The sequence below is a fragment of the Nansenia antarctica genome (genome assembly GCF_963989245.1).
Source record: "Nansenia antarctica genome assembly, chromosome: 3".
Classification (NCBI taxonomy): Eukaryota; Metazoa; Chordata; class Actinopteri; order Argentiniformes; family Microstomatidae; genus Nansenia; species Nansenia antarctica.
In genome coordinates, this window is record NC_137688.1 from 36396010 (window position 1) to 36417635 (window position 21626).

General features: G+C 41.5%; 1 protein-coding gene across 1 annotated transcript in view; it reads left to right on the top strand.

The window, feature by feature from the left end:
* Nucleotides 1–19339, top strand: part of zeb2b (zinc finger E-box binding homeobox 2b) — a gene marked incomplete at its 3' end in the record, with an annotated part of 68701 nt that extends 49362 nt beyond the window's left edge. The window contains exons 2-9 of the mRNA XM_080525746.1: nt 2860–3108; nt 6995–7063; nt 8953–9141; nt 10283–10497; nt 12930–13038; nt 13557–15568; nt 16988–17168; nt 18753–19339. Of these exons, the coding sequence (XP_080381872.1) occupies nt 2860–3108; nt 6995–7063; nt 8953–9141; nt 10283–10497; nt 12930–13038; nt 13557–15568; nt 16988–17168; nt 18753–19339 (3611 nt within the window). The remainder of the gene's footprint in view (nt 1–2859; nt 3109–6994; nt 7064–8952; nt 9142–10282; nt 10498–12929; nt 13039–13556; nt 15569–16987; nt 17169–18752) is intronic.
* Nucleotides 19340–21626: the final 2287 nt, after the last annotated feature.

Below are 21626 nucleotides of genomic sequence, written 5' to 3' on the forward strand. Positions count from 1 at the left end.
CCCTTCTTGAACACAAAAGATTGATTAGCAGTGAGGTGGGGAACAAAATAATGGCCTGGGTGACATTAGTAGGTTAGAATTACTTTGTTGCTGAGCACAATGCCAAAGGCAGCCTTGTACGCTTAGTGAGTAGAGTCTGTCAGAGATGTCACTTAAACAATGCCTCCTTTCTAGAGTTAATACTACGTGCTTTCCATGACATGTTACACAATGTCATTTCTGCTTCTTCAAGCTCGGCATTGATTATTACACTGTTGATAGCTGATGTTCTACCAGATCACATCTGCTGTATGTAGCTTCTCTCTTGTACATTACTCCTTCTCCTATGTGTGCCATTGATGCACTCAGCCGCCCCAACCTGGTGGTAGAGGCAACCTTGCTCTGCGGAGGTACAAAGGTTACTGGCTGTGATTATTGGGAGAGTGAAGTCCTGCAGTGACATTTGTCTGGGGAATGCAACCGCCCCACCCTAAAATAAGGCAGGACAGTCATATTGGGCATTCAGGGTTCTTCTCTATCTTAATTTCGTTCCATTGTGTAGTGTGCAGAAAACAATGTTTGCAGGGCGTGTCATTAATGCGATTACTGCTGATGCTTTGAGATCCGAGACTGCCCCGTCGCAAGCCTGCCTTGTCCTGATATTTCCTAGTTGAAACTGTTTCTTATTCTTTTCAACCCCCTTATTTGGGAGGTTTATGCCCAGATCCCATCCCTATCCATTCCCATGTCCCCCCAAGTATCGAAGTCAAAGTGGGTTGCCTCTGTTCACATGTTATTCTGAAAGCCATGTAGCACCCAACCCCAAAAAATAAAGAAGCCCCCGTAAGACTATTTTTGGTTGAAGAAAAAGCCTTTTAAAACCTGTCCAGCCTTAGATAATTTCATTCAGTCCTCCTGGCCTGGCTTGTATTCACTCTGCGTCCAGAGATCAGGTTGTGCCGGGGCGGGTTGATGGCTTCCCAGGCCTCCTGGTCTTTTGTTATAGCTGCCTGCGAGGCCACCCTTAGAAAGTTGGGAGAAAGGAAGTCGACGGCACGTTGCTAAGAAATGGTTAAACCTCTGGGATGGGGGGGGGGGAGCTGGGTCAGGAGGAATGGTGAATTATGATAAAAGCACATTATCAATTGTGCCAAGGTATATATGGACCACACAGTGAGTTTGAATGTCTCACTTTCTTTGACTTTCCCCTTTCTTTTATCATGTTTGAGGGCATTACCCAGCCTGAACTTGCCTAAACCCTTGTGGTCACACCTCTTGAAAAAGGTTTTGTTTCCCCCGTCAATTGGTATTCTAACCAGGTCAGCGGATTCTACTGGCCCTGTCTGCACAGACGTTTTCTTTTAATTTGCACCTGTTGTGCAGTTGTTCAGAAGGCAAGTGCAGACCCGTGGATTATACCAAGATCATGTTAAGAACAGATATGTAGAGTGTAATCTTTTTTTCTCGCAGTATATCTAAAAACGTTGTCCTTTTCAGTTTCGGAAATTAAGTCATACATGTACGTTGCGTGGCTATAGCAGAAGGTTCGAAGGAGATGTGACTGAATGTTAGGCCCCCCGAAGCCAAGAAATATAAATATGACAGTAAATTAACATGGATTTAAAATAAATGCTATAACATTAGCCACTGCCCAATTCATCTTTAAGATTTCTGTTTCTTTAATGGTCATTTACTTACTTATTAGTCATACGTTTATAGAATCACAATGCACCTTCAAATTGGTTGTTTAGTCCCCCCACTGGTTCCTTTTAAGATTGGTTCCCATGATGTCATACCCCAACCCCCCCCCCCCCCCCCCCCTTGTGGTCCTGAGTGTGTTTCTCCATAGTTGTGTTTTAGGAACTGACGAGGTGTGTCTGTTTATGATGCTGTGTTTCTCTAGCTGGGCTAATACCCCATGTTTATTCCCTCTAATAAGTCTTTTGACTTCCTTCATGAGACAAGTTATGTCGTAGTGTGTAGGCCTGAGAGCCTTGTGAAGGCTGACTAATTCACAAACAGCCACCTTCAATTGAGTTCACAGACCTTATTTACAGGCTGTCTATTTTAAGAAAAGCTGCCATGTGTCTGGGACCGAGTGTTGTGGAATCAAGCGGGCTGCTACTTGTGAATTATTTGAACGTGGGTCTTGACTGCGCAGTATTTTCTCTGCCATGACTCGTAGAAAACACTATAATAGAGGGGGAACTCAAATAAGTGTTATATGTATATGAACTCAAAGGAGAAGAAGTTCTGTATACCTAAAACATTGAAATTGAATAAATTACTGGTTTTCATATTTTCACATTGTCATGTCATGTTAATTGTTAAGGTCTGATTTGACCATGGATATCCGGCAAATGAATGTGGAAAATTGCAATAAGTGAGTGCTTCACAGAGTGCTCTCAGACTTATTCAGGGTATCAGAATATGATGGATATTACAAATTACAGGAGGTTAAGCCTTCTCAATGCACCGTGCATGATGTACAGTATGTGACTGTAAATATCTAAACTGTGGAGAATCTCAAACATCGTGGGTATGCTTTTGATCTGAGCCACCCGAAAAGGTGTAGCTAGTTGGCATCTCAGGCAGTTAACTGTATCCGAAAATGAGGGTCTATTTTGGCATGTCTACATAACAGCTGACTGCACAACATGATGGGTCGGTTACAAATTCCAGGCGTGGTGTTGTGTTTGGGATGTAACCCAGAAAACAAGGTTCTTGAGCCCCAAAACAGCGGTGGAATGACCTGTAATCATTACTTCATCTTGGAGTCAAAGTATCTTTTCCATTTCATTGGAAAAAATAGCAACCAAATGTGAATTCCTCTGTTGTGACCTATCTCTCTCTTCGCTTTTGTTGTTTCTCCCGTCGCAGTGTTGAACTACGAGAATGTGGTGGAAACCGGCTCAGAGACAGAGGAGGAGGACAAGCTGTTGGTGTCAGAGGAGGATGGCTTACTCAACGGGGCGGGCAGTCCGGCCAGCATGCCTAACCACGAAGACTCTCCGATAATGGGCCACACCCTAATGACGAAGGAGGATGAGGACGATGACATGAGGGACAGCGGAGTGGACCACGTCTGGCATGACAACGACATGCTGCACGCCTCAGTCGACGGTACTGGTGAGTGTCGCTGCCTACTCACCACCACACGAAAAAATTGCGGCCAAAATATCAGGAGTTTATTTCCCTTTTTAGGAGAAAATAGAACTGCCAACATCACCCCCTACCACCACAAACACCACTCACCACCACCACCTCCTCCTCCCATGTTTCAAAACCACAGTCACACAGATTGAAGGAGCCGTTTTGACATACAGTAATGTGACAGGGGAAAGCAAAGTCAGGAGACATTAACTTCATGATCGCTGGCAAACATACGTATGAAACTGCCACTTAAAAGCTGTCTTTTCCCACTCTCACATGATTCAAACCTGCTGGGCTCATCTCAGTAGTAAATCTGGATTCTCTGTAGTCCTGTCTTTATTCTTAGAAGAATATACACAGTATTCTTCATACATTACATAGGTGACCATTAATGTTAGACTTAGGCAAGCACTAAACATGCTTTGTCCACAAGATGGTAAAAACAGAAATGACATTTACAATTGCTTTTAATTGTTAAAAAAAGATTTCCCTTTTAGAGGAGCTCTCGTGTCAATGTTGTATCACTGTACTGTTGTATCAGCCGTCTGTGATTGATATAATTTAATAACCGCAGGATCATTACTGATAATCTACTTTATTTCAAGCAGGTGATACATATACTTTGCTGGCTTCCATTTTTTTTCTAAGCATCACTGATAGCAGGGGCCTAGTCATGGATGCTTGAAAGATAAATACTTTTAATTAGGGGCAGAGGATAATCATTAAAGGAAGCCAGACTGCTGCAAAAGTCATTAACAATCTTAAATGAAATTTTTATTTTTATGATAGCCATTTACATGTATAATAAGAGTCAATGATTCTTGGAGCAGTGTGACAGAAACAGAGTGTGGCGAGAACTCATGTAAGACACCCCATTTAAATGAGCTGGTGTAAGCTATTCATTTCTGCTAATGAACTAGCTGTGCAGAGTGCTGAAAGGGGAAATATTCAAGAGTCTAAAATTGTAATTCCAAAAATGGTATTTATTGAGAAAAACTTAATTCGGTGGATATCAACATTACAATCAGAAACACTGTTAGACGATCCCAGATTAGTATATATCTATTGGTTTTTTGGGGGGTGCAATGTTTACCGAAATTTAAACCTCACTAATAACAGTTCAGAATGAGTTAATTTCTTATCAAATACATGTTAAATAAATCAACATTGCAGATAAACAAGGAGACACGTTGCATACAGTAATTGTTTATTTGATAGAAGCCTGTGGTGCCTTAATGTCTGTAATTTAGCTATGTTGCAACTCCCAGATAATGCTTCTCATGTGATAAAACGTCTGCCATATTTCTCGAACAGTGAAGTTCATTAGAGTGATGCTGGGAGTCTCTTTCCCAAGCTTGTGGGCACTGTGTTGTCTGCTTTTTTTTTGCCTTCACGGTGCCTTGCTGTCTACAATGATACCTCAGCACATAGCTTTACCCTGAGATAAGCTGTGCTGCTCTCCTGCCTGTTCTACTGTGCTTTAGTACTCTGGCCCGCAGGATACAGGGTTTGAACTGAAGAGCACAGCGAAGGTTCTTACTGTGCTTTTCCGGTTTCCAGCACAATCAGAGTTTTTGTGTCTGGAATTGTCCTTGACATTCTTTCATCCCACAATGGAGTGAACGCAGTGTGCTGGAAACCATGACATCATTATCACTGACAGAGATTTCAAATAAATCACCTGCATTCTCCCCTGCCCTTGTCTCTTCTCCTGGCCTGTTCAAGGATTTTTCAAAGGAATAACAAAGAGGAGGGACCCATGTTTTTACTGCGCCCTGTGCCAATGGTAACTGGCCATAAAAATAGGAATGTTTTCAAAATAAACAGCATCAATGGCCGTTAAGTAAATAGGTGGAATTATGGCAGGGGAAAGGTATTCTGGACACCTCCTGGGCACAGCAGAAACTAAAACATTGTCTTTCAGTAGGTGGATGCCTTTTCACTCCCCCACGTCTTACATGTGTTTCAAGTGTGATTTATCAGGTACAGACAGAGAGGGCAGACACTGCGGCTCACGTTACACTTTCAACTATAAAACCTGTCTCTTTCCAATGATTGTGTATCTTTCAAAGAAGTAGAAATGGCCCCCAAAAAAACTCTGAATGAAATTGTGGGTAAGTGAGGTCTAAGTGGTCTTAGCCTACCTCCTGCTGGAAGAACTCTCACATCCCCTTGACCACAGACAGTAGTGACTGTTCAAGGTAAAGGAAGGGAAAAGGGAATGTAAATGTTTTTTCCTTGAGTCATATCAGAAATACACAGTGAAATTGGAAAGTAAAACCCAATTGCCAAAATGGCTGCCGTTTAACTTTCTAGGGGGGAAAAAAAGAGCTAGAGAGCTTGATTAACATTCAGAAAATTATTAACTCCAAAAGTAACTATTCATACATGCTGGTCTCTTAAATACAAAATGATATTTGATGCTTTGTGGAGGATGCTTTTGTTGATTGCTCACAATACTCCAGTGTAACTTCAACAATGCTGCTAAAGGGCCATTTCCTCAGAGTGCAGCTTGGTTTGATGTCATTACTGAGAGAGACAACGGCACTCAAAACCCCCTCATATGCAAATGCAAAATGGCTGGCAAGTTTTCCCTCAGTCAAGCTTCATGTCAAGGGGAAGTTTAGTACTTTTCATTCAAAAGTCAATTTTTATTCTCTGAAGCTATTGGCCGTGCCTTTATCTATCTGGTGCAGAAGGAAACTGTCTCACTTCAATCGAAGGATACCACCAACCTTTGTTTAATGGCTGAAATGTTTCCTAGTAACCTTTAAAACAACATATTGTCTTGACTCCAAACATTTTAATTATTATTTGTCCCTTATAAGATTAGTGCCACCCGTGATTTCACATTCAACATCAATAATAAAGGTTTTTTTATTCATTCATTTTTTTACATTCTACAGCTATTTTGCAATCTCATTATCAAATGTAATACAAAGAACATCTGTGAATCAAGAAGATTATTTTCTGTTTAGAGCAAGATAAGAGGGACAGTGAAGCAACTTAAGATACTTTTGACCCTTGGTAGAAATCACATCACATGACATGGAACAGGGAGGAAGAGATACACACGAGACACATTTTATTGGAGACCTCTGTTTTCTCGGAAGTACCTTGATTTAATTCTAAAAGACATGGCGGAAGGAGTTTACAAAGGACTCCTTAAGTTAATTGTCTGTGTAGACCAACAATGTCCTCTTGTTAGCCTTGCCAATAGAATTTACCCAATGTCAAAAGTTGTTTCTCCCTTGTTTATGAGCCTGTCTGTCAATCTGGTGACTATTATTTACGGCTGTCCTACCTGTGCCAGAGCAGAATGCAAGCCTGAATCCCCTGGCATTCCTGAGCCTCTATACATTACACTGATTGATAACAGAGTCTAAGGCCACATTTTTTTCCTGTGAGAACAACCCTGTTCAGTTCCTGTCGTTTTCCTGCTGTGGGGTTGTAGCGTTGTGTCACAGTGAGCGAGGAAACAACAACTAACAGCCTTTTGTGCTGGTTGCTCCACTCTGATTACTCAGGTGGATGGAGCTTCTTGAATTAATCTTTCCATTTGGCGACTCGAGCTTCCCCCGGAATGGCAGAGAGCTTTTTTTCCCCCCGCTGCTTGTTGTCATGTTTAAGGTAAATAAGTCTCTGTCTGGTCCTGATGATAGCATTCATTAAGAATGCCAAACAAAGCCCCGGCACACTGCAGCACAGCAACCCCTTTATTTCTCTGTACCTTCCTGTGAGGGCTTCATTGTGAGCGTGGTTTGCTTGGTACACTCCAGCACTGAACTCACCCCCTTTCTCTCTTCCCTCTTCTTCTTCTTCTTCTTCTTCTTCTTCTTCTCTCACTTTTCTTACTCTACAGATGAAATGAAAGATGACTATGACACTATGGGGCCTGAAGCTACTCTTCAGACAGTTGGAAATGGTACAGGTGAGTTGATTGAGTCTATTGTGAAGAGATTTGTGTGCAGTGTGTGAAGAAAGAGACCAACACTCTGTCTTCCTTGTGTGGGTGGTTGTGTGTCTCCTCTGTGAGCACTTGTGGCCCTGGTCTGTTCAAAACTGTGGAACCAAATCCTACCTGCCATTTTTGATTAAGTAAACAAAGCTGATTTCCACCCACAAGCCTCTTGGGCATTGACTTCTTCCTCCATGATATCATCCTGACCACTGAAAATTGGCCTTGGTGCCTTAAACACTCCCCACATATGTTCATATGTGTGAATGTTTGTTTGTTTTCCATTTCATTGTTGGTTTTGTGTGTGTGTGTGTGTGTGTGTGTGTATGTGTGTGTGTGTGTGTGTGTGTGTGTGTGTGTGTGTGTGTGTGTGTGTGTGTGTGTAGGTGTGTGTAGGTGTGTGTGCATGTGCGTGTGTGCACATGTGTGTATGGAGAATGTTTTTTTCTGGAATGGCAAATGCTTCCATTCAAGACATTAAGGCTCTGTAAACACCATTGGATTATATGCTATGGTGTTTTTCAAAATTAGTCTTAAAATGGTTAAGACAAAGGTCCTCTAATGCAAATGTAGGGAGTGGTGTTGCCTAGGTTGCAGTTGGCTGCCTAGGTTGCATCCATTGGCACCAATGACATTTTTATGCCATTTTTGACAACCAAATCCACTACCTTGACCTTTCACAAATTGGGCAATAAAAGGATCACTGCCTGACAAATCACAATATAAAATGTACCTTGTATTGGAAAATGTCTAATTAATAGGTAACTATCTAGATTAGGTCAAATGAAATGTGGTTTGTTTTGGTATAAATAGTGGCACGATTGTGGGAAAGAGAGTACAGTAATGCCCCAGGTTGGGATGGTGTGAAGCATAGGCAGACGTCTGCGGTGGTTCTGTCATCTCCTGACCAATGAAGGTTATTTATTGAGATAGGAGATATTTACACTTTCAGAATAAAAGTCAGAATGGTCCGTCGGTTGGCGACTTGTTCCCGGTTTCACTCGCTGCTGTCACATATTTATTACCATTGTTTGCTGCTGGAGGCAGTTACCTACTGTATCTCTACACAGCAGCTTAGGGATTCCCTGAAGAGAAGGGACTGGAGAATATTAGAAAACACACAATATGTGACTTCAGCAATTTTGACAGCTTTAGAAACTATTTATTGACTATGGTGAGGCATCTTTTTTTGTGCAGCATTGTGGTTTGTTCCAGTAATCTGTTCCATAGCAAATCAACTAACCTTAGACCCTTTTCTGACCCCCATATGTGAAAGTCAATACAAAGGGAATGACTCTACACAGTTGTTATCATGCACATAAAATGCCTTTTTTTTACGAGACTTGATTAAATAGATTTATTTTGTTCAACTTGTTCTAATGATTCATAATTCAAAAATCATAATCACATTTCGGTTTATTTCAACCCTATTAAGGGCAATAGGAGATAGTTTGGCAAATCAAAGGTTGTGTTCCACATTTATTGTGTAACTGGTAACATGTTTAAAGTAAGCATGTTTATCTTAAAGACTGTTTCTGCGATTTAAGGTGGTACTTCTGTAAGATTAACTCATATTTCTTATTTTACTGGCTATTGTGTGACAAGATAGCACAGTAATGTTGATGTATTCTTCTCCGACAACTACCGTAATGTTTTTTAGGTGTTTCCTTCATTACGTTTAGACCAACATTCCCAATGTATTGCTGTAGCACATTTCTCTTGGGAAGTAAATAATCCAATCTAATATACTCATCTCTCTCTCTCTCTCTCTCTCTCTCTCTCCCCCCCCCCCCCTCCTCTCTCATCTCTCACCCTCTCTGTCTCTCTCTCCCTCTCTTCCCGTTCGTTCGCCCCTCTTTCAGTTAAGAATGTTGATTGCACTTCAGAATTTGAGGAGTTCTTTGCTAAACGCAAGCTGGAGGAGAGCGAGAGCCACGTCGTCAGCATCGCTGAGTACCTGCAGCGAGGTGACACGGCCATCATTTACCCAGAAGCACCGGAGGAGCTGTCCCGTCTGGGCACGCCCGAAGCCAATGGCCAGGAGGAAAATGGTAAGAATCCAGAGAGGGCAAGAACAGCAGCGGCTCAGTGACACAGGCAGCTGTTGGTCCCACAGATTCGCTGAATGCCTCTGTGTTTACCTTCGTTCTTAAGCAGCAGCTGCCAGGGGTCTGAAATCAGATAGTGCACCTCCTGGACCCGGGGGAACATGGATGGAATTAGAATGGATTTATGATACATACTTCAGGAGTGATGAAAGTGTGGGAAAAATGGTATTAAAGAAGACACTTAAAAGCAATTAGGAAACTATGGTTAAAGGGGTGTGTGGGGAGGGGTTGAGACAGTGTTCTTTAAAACCAGGTCAAGGTGCATTATTTCAGACTTTTCACATTTCTTTATTACATCAAGGTGAATGTTGAATGTTTCAGATCAAGACTATCATAACAAAGTAGTAATCTGTATCATTTTACATCTAGAGAGTTAGGAGTGTGTATGGATGGGTGTAGTGTGAGAGAGAGAGAGAGAGAGAGAGAGAGAGAGAGAGAGAGAGAGAGAGAGAGAGACACTGTGTGTGTGTGTGTGTGTGTGTGTGTGTGTGTGTGTGTGTGTGTGTGTGTGTCTAGAGGGACACGGATGCCAGCCTGAGAGTGAGAGAGAGAGACTCTGTGTGTGTGTGTGTGTGTGTGTGTCAGACAGACAGACAGACAGACACACACACACACACACACACACACACACACACACACACACACACACACAGACAGACAGACAGACAGACAGACACCCATTTTAAATGCTCTATTTATGTCCTTTAGAATTGTACTTTGTATGTGGACATAAATAAAGCATTTAAAATGTGTGTCTGTCTGTCTGTCTGTGTGTGTGTGTGTGTGTGTGTGTCTGTCTGTCTGTCTGTCTGTCTGTCTGTCTGTGCGTGCGTGCGTGGGCGTGTGTGCGTGCGTGTGTGTGTGTGCGTGCATGTGTGTGCGTGCCTGCGTGTGTGTGTGTGTGTGTGTGTGTGTGTGTGTAGAGGGGCACGGATGCCAGCCTGAGACGATGGCACTCTGTAGAGCAGATTGCAGAGATACCTCCCATACCATTCTGGGCAGTACGCCCATTAGCTGCCATTGATTTGCTGACCTTTTGGCCCGCTTTCTCTACCCACCCCCCTTCCCTGTCTTTCCTATGCAGACCTACCACCTGGAACTCCAGATGCTTTCGCCCAACTGTTGACCTGCCCCTACTGCGACCGGGGTTACAAGCGCTTGACATCGCTCAAGGAGCACATCAAGTACCGCCATGAGAAGAACGAGGAGAACTTTCCCTGCCCCCTGTGCAAGTACACGTTTGCTTACCGCACTCAGCTTGAGCGACATATGGCCACGCACAAGCCAGGAAGAGATCAGGTGAGGATCATATGTCCTTTCTTTTTTTAAACACTTTTCTTGCTCCCTTTTTCCTCTCTCACTCTATATCTAATGTGCTGTGATTCCCTTGGAGAAAAGATATAATTTTGATTGGCAATCATTATTAATTTTTCATGGCATTTTGAAGATGCAGATCTTTTAATGGTAATAACTTTAATTGAGGCCTAAATGGTTTTTTGATGGCCTCCTCTGATATGATTTTGCAGTCCTATGTTCACGATCGAATGATTGTGTTAATTTCCAATTTAGAAATTGTATCTGCTCTTTAACTTCACTTCACTCACATCTTTTATGTTCTTTAAAATGAGCCTTTCCTTTACAGTAATCTCTTATACACTTGACTTACAGTTCTCTTTTTATATACTCCCGGTTTCCTACATTGCACAAACAAAGGCCAAGCATACATCTACAATTGATTCTCACTAATTTACCAATTTATTTCTTATATAGTACTGTATATACACCACCTGGGGAATTCATTGACAATTGACATGCATCACATTCAAATCCCTTTCAGAGAAAAGCACACATATTCATGAATGTTGAACATCATTGTCAATTAGATTTAATCATAACAGAAAGACAGAAGTAAAACTGGTAGTGACAATAGGATTCCTCTGGGGTAAAGAGTGTGGGGTGTGTGGGGTGAACACCGTCCCAGGAGACTAATCTCTCCACCTACTGTATGAAAAGATGCTCTCACGGCAAACTGTGTACTACATGATCTTTCAACTGAAGCAGATAGCTCCCCTCTCTCTAGTGATATAATCAAATGACAACAGCCAGCACCCTCACCTGATCCACCAGACGGATCTAAACAGGAGCAGATGGCCTACTTAGTGATCGACTTGTCCCCCTCCTCATAGTACCTACTATTTAGCTTTTTATGTTTGCCGTTTTTGGGGGGGTCTATTTGGTTTTTACAAGACCCCTGAACCTCTTTCTTTCTGCACTATACATCGGACTCATGTGCCTCAGGTGAATGGCCATGGAGACCATTCCTCTTTCCATGCATGTGGCATATAAGTGACAGTCTCCTGGTGTAGGTTCAGTGCATTTGCCAGTTGTGATTATCACACTCTTCTTTCACTGCAACGCACCTGAAGTAGACTCATACATTTCAATATTAAATTAAAGGCGAGTTATAATGTTATAAAATAATTGTGTTGATCATATTTACAAATTGGTTGTTGTATTTTCCAAACACTCCTTGTGTCTACTTAGCAAATTACAGAAAATATGACTAATTAAGAGTCAATCATTATGTGAACACCCAGCCATATCCCCGCCCACAACATCTCTAACCTTCCCTGATTGATGGAGGATAGTTAGAAAAAAAAAACATTTGCTGGTGCCATTCACAATTAGGAAAGGAGAATGATTGTATCTTATTAACGGTGGCACAACTAAAGTTTACCCAGGTCCTTAGAGGGAAGTAGGGGGAGCCAAAGCAGCTGTTGCTGTTTGTTTATGCAACTCAGCAACATACGAGCCGTGGGGTCCCTCACTGGCGCTTGGCGGCCCGACTCCTGCTTGATCTTTGAAGGTTGCTGCTGTTTGAACAATCCTCCCTGTGTCCTGCGTACCACCATCTGTCTCTCCAGGAATGTGGGTAGTAGAGTCAGCACACCCCAGCAGTTGTCAGCCTGGATCAGGGACCGCTTTCTCTGCGCTGAGAGATCTTTTGTATTTCCTAACCATTTAACATGCTCACCTCCCACTCTGAATTAATTGTGCACGCCTGGTGTGCCCTTTTGCACGTTCGCTGTTATTGTGGTTGTTGTTGTTGTTGTTGTTGTTGTTGTTGTTGTTGTTGTTGCGATTAGATTTAGATTTTTTTGAAGGCCTTGTTTGAATTGCAAATTTGAGGGGAGCAACTGATGTTTACCTTTGAACAGCGTATCAAGGCCCAGCCTATGAGGTGTATTCTCAGATTATTAAACACACGTTCGAGGATTCCAAAACGGCCCCAATTAAGACATTTCAACATTTATGGAAATGTAATTTCATTTTGATTAATTCAGCATGCAGGTATATGGAGGGATGACTTGTGAAATGGTCAATATATTTCAAGTGATTACACCAAATTGATAAAAGTAGATCAGACTGCAGTTTCTAATGAGGGAGAATATCTAAAAAAAGACCCTTTCATATTTTCTATTTTCTTGGCTGCCAAATTCTAAAGGCATGCTTCCTTGGCTCAAGAGCCAGGAAATTAAAAGGTATGTGATTCCCTCTGTTATCATTGCCACTCTTGTACTCCCTCATTGGAGTTGGAAGTAGAAAGGCAAGATGCTCTGTAGCAACGTGAGCCATTTGGCTTGTCCACTGCAGGCTGATTGTGGTTATTTACTGAACTCTCCCCCTGTAATATTTGTGTGGAGCTCATGTAAATACCTTTTCTTCCACAGCACCAACTGCTGAACCAGGGGGCTGGCAACCGCAAGTTCAAATGCACAGAATGTGGCAAGGCCTTCAAATACAAGCACCATCTGAAGGAACACCTGCGGATTCACAGTGGTGGGTAGCAAGGGGGCTTGTGCACTCCTTTGAATATTGATAACCTTGATTTAAGACTGTTGTGAGCTTCATAGGATGTAACAAAACCAATACAAAACCATTATTTCCCCCTACAATAGCTGTCAACGGATGACTTCTTTATGTTATTTGTTGTCTCACATCCATACATTTTACAATTAAGCAGTTAAATCTGATTTAATTTGTTTTCAACCCTGCTATTCACATGGTGTATGGTAATAGCTTGATTGTGTTATTATTACTCATCAAAGGTAACTGTAAGTTCAGTAGCACAAACTCCAACATGTTGCCCAGTAGTGCCATATTCAATGATTGTTTTTAGAAACAAACTGTATTTGACTGTACAACAGAAGTTTAGCAACTGTGTGTGTGTGTGTGTGTGTGTGTGTGTGTGTGTGTGTGTGTGTGTGTGTGTGCACTATACATCACATTCTATATCTGAAAAGGTGCAAATGTGTTTATATCACTTATTTTAGAAGTCCATCTCTTCTCTTCTTCAGGTGAGAAGCCGTATGAATGCCCCAACTGCAAGAAGCGCTTCTCCCACTCTGGCTCCTACAGCTCTCACATAAGCAGCAAGAAGTGCATCGGCCTGATAGCAGTCAATGGGAGGATGCGCAATAACATGAAAACAGGCTCTTCCCCTACATCAGCCTCCTCCTCCCCCACCAACACTGCCATCACACAGCTGCGACACAAACTGGAGAACGGCAAGCCCCTGGGCCTGCAGGACCAGAACAACCACCTGAACATCAAAACAGAACCACTAGACTTCAATGACTATAAACTAATGATGGCCTCCCATGGCTTCGGTGCACCTGGGCCCTTCATGAATGGAGGGATTGGGGGTAACAGCCCACTGGGCGGGGTCCACAGCTCGGCCCAGAGTCCCATGCAGCACTTTGGGATGGGGATTGATTCACAGCTCTTTGGCTACCCGTCCCTGGGGAACAACCTGAGTGAGGTGCAGAAGGTCCTCCAGATCGTGGACAACACTGTGTGCAGGCAGAAAATGGACTGCAAGCCGGAGGAAATCTCCAAGCTCAAGGCTTACATGAAGGAGCTCGGGAATCAAATTGAGGAGCAGAAACAGGGGCTGATGTCGTCAGGTGTTCCCCAGGTGGCTCTTCCAGTCGTCAGCCATAACGGTGCCACTAAAAGCATTATTGACTACACGTTAGAAAAAGTGAACGAAGCCAAAGCTTGCCTCCAGAGCTTAACGACAGACTCAAAGAGACAAATTAGCAATATCAAAAGAGAGAAATCAAACCACATGCTAGATTTAGGTACGGAGGAAAAGACACACGATAACAACAACATCATGTTTACACCCTTTGCTTGCCAGTATTGCAAAGAAAGCTTTCCAGGTCCGATCCCCTTGCATCAGCACGAACGTTACCTATGTAAAATGAACGAGGAGATCAAAGCGGTTCTTCAGCCCAGTGAGAATCTGATGCCCTCCAAGCAAGGGATGTATGCAGAGAAGCACGCCGTCCTGCTGTCCTCCATGCTGTCTGAGAAAGGAGTAACAAGTCCCATTAACTCTTATAGGGACCACATGTCTGTGCTCAAGGCATACTTTGCTATGAACACAGAGCCCAATTCTGATGAACTACTAAAGATTTCTATGGCGGTTGGCCTTCCTCAGGAATTTGTGAAAGAGTGGTTTGAGCAGAGAAAAGTGTACCAGTACGGCAATGCAAGGACCCCACCTCTAGAGCGGAACAACATAGAACAACACATGATTCTGAGTGCAAATAACTACATCCCCACTAAAGACTCAATCATGGCAGCTAGGTCACCAGTGTCTCTAGTCAAGTATGTTGATCACCTCACGTCCCCCTCTATCGCAGAGCTCCACAACAATATCAACAATTGTGACATCCCCCTCAGACTTTTTAAACCCAACCAGTTTAGCGGCACCAAACAAATGGGTGAGAAATTGGACCACTCCAGGAGCAACACACCCTCCCCCTTAAACCTTTCCTCAACATCTTCTAAAAACTCCCATAGCAGCTCATACACTCCAAACAGCTTAACGTCAGAGGACCTTCAGGCTGAGCCACTGGACTTGTCCTTGCCAAGACTCATGAAGGAGCCCAAACATGCGCTGACTGTAAAAAGCAGACCTAAGCTCAACAGTATTACCATTGACCATAACAGTGTTCCCTCCCCCCGTGAGCACTTCGAAGAGCCTTTGAACTTGGCCTATCTCAAGAAGGAATTCGCAGGCTCTAACAACAATGGAAACCTTGACAAAAGCACTAGCCCCATGTTTGGCATTAACCCCTTTGGTGCCAAACCTTTGTACACATCGCTTCCACCGCAAAGCGCATTTCCACCTGCCACATTCATGACCCCAATGCAAGCCAGCATCCCGGGACTGAGGCCGTACCCAGGCATGGATCAAATGGGCTTCCTACCACACATGGCCTACACTTATGCAACCGGAGCAGCTACCTTTGCTGAGATGCAGCAGAGGAGAAAATACCAACGAAAACCGGGTTTCCAGGTAAATAAGCCACTTGTGGTTTTTTTTTAAGCCTCAGGTTTTTCTCTCTCTCTCTCTCAGATTCTCCAACATGATCTGCTCATTGTGCCGCTAATTAAAAGGTACTCAAGAGTCTGGAATGAGCATGCTCACCTGCAGCACATTGAACCAGCAAAGTCGGGTAGATAACCAGCTGTCAAACAAGCCTAGAGTGGTTCAGTTCCCAAGCAGGCATCATTAGTGGTATCAGCGTATAATGGGTGTTTCAGAGGTTATGAAGTGGGAATTCAGTTGTTGCCAGACTCCGCCGCGAATTTTCCTTACCACGGAGTGCAAGCAGCAGCACGTCTCCAGATGTTCAGAGTCTATCCTAGAATACAATTGCATATGCTGTACAGTTACATCCCCTTAAAATCAATGCGTTTCAACCCAGTTTCGTTTTTTAAGGGTATTATGTATCGTCAATTATATGAGTGAAATATATTGTCTGTGCAATTGGCAAATGTAAGCCCTGGAGCTCTGCACAGAGGATCTGACTAAGTTCAATGTTCTGCCACTTTCTTGTATTTTAAAGGGAGTAAAGCCAAAATGAGTTTCTACATGCAGATTAATAATGCACAGGCTCCATGTTCATTACTGCTGAATGCTGAGGGCTGTTTAACATAGTGGGAACCATTTTGATAAAAAAGTATTAATAATGTTTCCTATTCTAAGTTATTAAATTAGATTTTAAAAATACAGCTACGGGCATTTAGCTCAAATTGATTGCGGAATGATAGTGCTCTGTTCTTTAAAAACAGTGTAGAGATGTATCCCGAATCATTGTCAGACTAGAGCAAGTACTTCTAATGAGAGCATCAGTGCTTTTTTATATTGGTCATTTAGTGCCCCTCTTGATTTAATCATTATGAGTTTGAAATGATAAGAATATGGCAATATGCCCTGCAAAGGCTTTCTCCTGTTATTATGACCTTCTAATGTAATAATATTTTCCCCATTAATTTAAGCTTAAGCCTATCGGGTTTATCTTCCCTGTGAAAGAACAGACAAATATAGAATTAACCCTTTCATGTATAAAATTAGACCAAATTTAAATGCAAATAAATGAGGTAAGGAAAAATGTATCACATCTAGAGTAGGGACTCGCTTGTTCAGCTTTCCTTGCCTATTTCATATCATATTTATGCTTGTAAGATATATGAATGTTACCGTGTGTGATTCTATCTGTATACTGTATGTCTGATTGGATTCACATGAATGATTGCTGAAATGTTATGACATACTGTATATTTCTAAAACTCATCATTTAAACACCTGAGCACCTCAAAGCTGTTTCTTAATAGATCACACTAAGTACCATTTAGTCTCTCAGTCAAACATCAAAAGGTTATACTTATATTTAGTCGACAGGTGTGGATTGAACAATCTGTTATTTTATAGGGGGAGATGCTTGACGGAACAGCAGATTATATGTCAGGCCTGGATGACATGACAGATTCAGACTCCTGTCTGTCCCGGAAGAAGATTAAGAAGACAGAAAGTGGTATGTACGCGTGTGACTTGTGCGACAAAACATTCCAGAAGAGCAGTTCCCTCCTAAGACACAAATATGAGCACACAGGTATATACTGTTCTAGACACTTATTTTACCCCATGCTTTTTAATGTTTGTGTTACTAAACCCTTTCAATATTTTGCTTTTTTTCCCTTCTTCCTTGCTTTATTCTTTTTCAGTTGTATGTAAATCAAGACCTAACTTGTTTCTTCATTGACAGGGGTGAGGAGATTATTTATTAAATAATAGATACTTATTAAATATGTAGAACAAGATATCGCTAACATAATACAAGGTTGAAATTCATCCTGCAGAAATAATGTTCTCTATATAATACATACAGTATATAGAATAGGGATGAAGCTCATTGCTTCGCATAATGCATGAGGCATTCTCTTAAGCACAGGTCCTCCTTGGGCATTTCCAATCGTATCCATCATTTGCTACTTTATTAACCCTATTATGATTTTTTACAAAACACATTAATCTCCCCACATACATGACCAGTTAAAGACTGCCGACTGTATCACGTGACCAAAACAGTCTATTGCTGACAATCACTCACAGTGACAAATCAGTGTAATTCATCAAGCTCTTGAGTGTTGAAGATTGTGTTTTTACACATACAGCATCACAGGGAATTTATTTCACTACATTGCATCATTCTAGCATTCCACTGTGCTGAACACAGCAGAGCAGAATGCTTAATGTAGACTGTATCTGTGGTGGTTGTGGTGGTACTGTAGGAGGGTGTGCTTCGAATATGGCAGCTATGGAAGGCGTTGAAGGCATTCCAGGGCTATTTGTGGCTAGGAATTGGCCAGATGTGTTAGTGTGTGCCTGTGCTTGCTGCACAAGTGGTGTCACGAGTTGATTGAAATGCCAAAGGAGAAACTCTGTCTTATGATTTGTGTCACATAAACTGCTGTATTTCCGGATGTGCTGAGCTGTAGTAAATCCAAAGGGGACAACTGTCTCACCCGCGATATGTGCCATGACCAGCACCATTGCAGGCTGGGACTTTTATTTTGCCAGACCATTTGGAGGCATGATGTATTGAAATCTCACTCCCATCAATGTGGTCAACTTGAATTTCTTGTTTGACACGTTTACATTCAAAGTGTCCCATCTGGAGAACAGAATGGTCCCAAAAAATAATAATGCAGAGACAGGCATCAGGAACGTTTCTGAGAGGATTATTGTAGCCATTATGAGTCTTGCTCAAATACATTTTCTATTTGTTTATTTATTTGTCACAGATTTCTGTTTATTTCGTTTTTGTTTCGTTTGTTTATTTGTGTTGCATCCATTGTGGCACTTATGCCGAAAATAAGTGTTTGTGATTCCTCCATGTTTTAGCTATAGGAGGGAATTTCATAATGTAGAAACATGAATACAAGCACAGATAGCCACTGTGTTTCTTATCAGGCTCTTGTCCTTTCATTTTGAATAAACAAATAAGTTACAACAAAGTTAGATTTGATACTGTGTGATATGTCATTTTGGTTAATATCATTGTCAACAACATCAGACGTTTCTTTTAGTTTGTGTCTCTGTTTCCCTCCTTATGCTTTACATTGTTTAACATGCTTTAAGGAGGTAGCGAACTGACAACTCATGTCTGCTTTCCTGTTCCTTTATGTCTCCTCAGGTAAAAGGCCACATCAGTGTCAAATCTGCAAGAAGGCATTCAAACACAAGCACCACCTTATAGAACATTCAAGACTGCACTCGGGCGAGAAACCGTACCAGTGTGACAAGTGCGGAAAGCGTTTCTCCCACTCTGGCTCTTACTCTCAGCACATGAACCACCGCTATTCCTACTGCAAGAGGGAGGCTGAGGAGAGGGAGGCAGCGGAACGAGAGGCACGTGAAAAGGGCCACCTAGAGCCCACTGAGCTACTAATGAGTAGGGCATACTTACAGGGCATCACTCCTCAGGGTTACCCAGACTTGGAGGAGCGGGAAGGCATTTTGAGGGACGGCATGAACGGAGGCATGAACGGAGGCATGAGAGATCGGCAGAAGGAAGTTGAAGGAGCGTATGCGAAGATAGGAAGAAGGGAAGACGATTTTGAGGAAGAGGAGGAGGAGAGCGAGAACAAGAGCATGGACACGGATCCAGACACGTTGAGGGATGAGGAGGACAACGGAGAGCACTCGATGGACGATAGTTCGTTGGATGGGAAAACAGAAACCAAATCTGATCACGAGGACAATATGGAAGACGGCATGTAATAAACTACCACATTCAAAAGCTTCCCATCTTATTTTCTGTTCAGTATTGTTACCTGCTTGGTTTTAAAAACATGCTGCTGTGTTTAAGCTGTACATGCACGTGCCTGAAGCTTCTAGGAAGCTTTTATTGAAGGACTCAAGGGGGAGGGTGATATGTCTACCCACGGAGACATTGATTTGAAGTTTGATTTGGGTGGGGGCGAGGGATTTGTGTAAGAGGCTGCATTATGCAAAAATGAAAAATTATTAAATTAATACATTTTAAAAATTGTACAGTATTAAGGCCTAAAAATATGTGTGGTGCTAACATCCTAAAACCCTATGTTCCATAGTATTTATAGCACAAACTAGTGACTTGTACAAATTGCACTCCGCTTCTATAATCACTACAAAAATAATAAAAAAGTATTGCCTATGTATATATTTATACAGTGTTGAAAAAAACAGTAGTGTCCACACTACAGTCCATCACTATTATTACTTATCTTTCACTTAATGTGTTGTCCATAGTTTTGCCCTGTTGTCAGGCCAGCTAGCCACACAGTTTTAGGCCTCAGAATTTCTTTATGTGAAGGAACTTAACAGATATGTGTATAATTCTAAGATATTGAAGTCTTAAAGAGACCTTAAAATTAAGGGAAAATGGTTTGACAAGTACAGTTGATGGAAGGACGATGTGAACAATGAAGGAGAAAGCCTTTTGTAAGGTGTTTTTTTTATATATAAGAAAAAGCCTTATATGCAAACCTTTTAATCTGTGTGTTTCTGCAAGTGCCATCCTTGTATTGTGTAACAGGAAGGTGACATGTGTTACCTTTTCACCAGCTTCAGTATTAAGAAATAGTTCACCTTGTTCTTTGAAGCACCCGTGTCAGTATTAGAACAATAGGCAGCAGCTCCTTAGTTTACATATGTCTGTGCAACTTTCAGGGTTTTCTTTTTTTCATTAACTTTTGTCAGTATTACACCAAACCATTTTTGAAACAACAAAATTGCATTCATTTCATTTGTAGGTTAAATAACATTTTATTTATGTGGCCCATTTTATATTTCCTAATTTTATTTATTTCATACTGTAGTGTACAGTATTATAGTTCTTCAATATATAGATATATTTTAGTAAAATGAAACTTGGCGTTGATCATTGGGGCAAATTTTACGTAAAGAGAGCATTTATTGTGTTTTGAAACATTAATTGTGAAATGCGAATTTTCAACTTTATTATTTTGTTTTCTTTCTTTTATTTTCCAGTTACTGGAAATTCCAAATTTGGGAACTTTTATACAATATTGTGAAAACACTGTATTTTCGACTGAAAAAATTCCACTTTCTTCATCTTGTTTTTTTTTTCTTTTTTGCTAAAAAATGAAGAGGGACTGTTAAAATACAATGTATGATACCATGACTGAAGAAAATCTTTCCTGAAATGTATTTGTAAAAGTATTATTGCATTTTTAATTTGTAATTTCTCTTGGAAATGACCATGCTCGAATAAAAGTAGCCAAATTACAGAAAACAGATGCCTACTGTTCTACATTTATTCATGTTTGTATAGAAGCTCTCCGTGAGGAACCAGTGATTCAGTTGTCTGAAAGTCAAAGCCACACATTTTGTAAATATCATGGAATGTTTTTCTTTCTACTGTATGATTTGAAACATAGAAAATGGCCACAGAGTAATGACTAGTTAGGCATTTGAGTGCCTGAAACATTCAATACACGATCAGTTTGACCTCAAAGATACATTAGAATGAAAAAAAAACTGAAAAGAAACACATTTAGTCATTAAACTGAAAGGTGGATACCAACTGAAAAGAACCATCGTGTGAAGATGCTTATAGCTATTAACCACTCACACTGCATATGCAGATTAACAGCAACATCAAAAGGCTCAGATGAAAGGGAAAAGGTTGAGCAATGCCAAACACAGAACATGCTTTGCATATTCCCATTTTCATATTGATTCTGATGCCATCTGATCATTTGGTGCTATCTTACAGATAAAAGGGGAGGTCTTAAATGATTATCCATTGAATCTGAACATAAACAGGTAACTGTTGGGACCATTAAGAATGCAAAGAATCCACCGACATCAGAGGGGAGGAAGAGGAAATGCCTTTCGGGGGAGGAGAGAACCTCCAGGTGGAACTATTATCGTACACGAGACATCATTAGGTCAGGATAGTGATGTAACTTGTTGCCCCTGTTACAATGATTTTAAGGTGTGATACTTTCCATCATCTTGAAAACCATGTCTGAAAATATTGTCAAGTTAACTAGTCAAACGT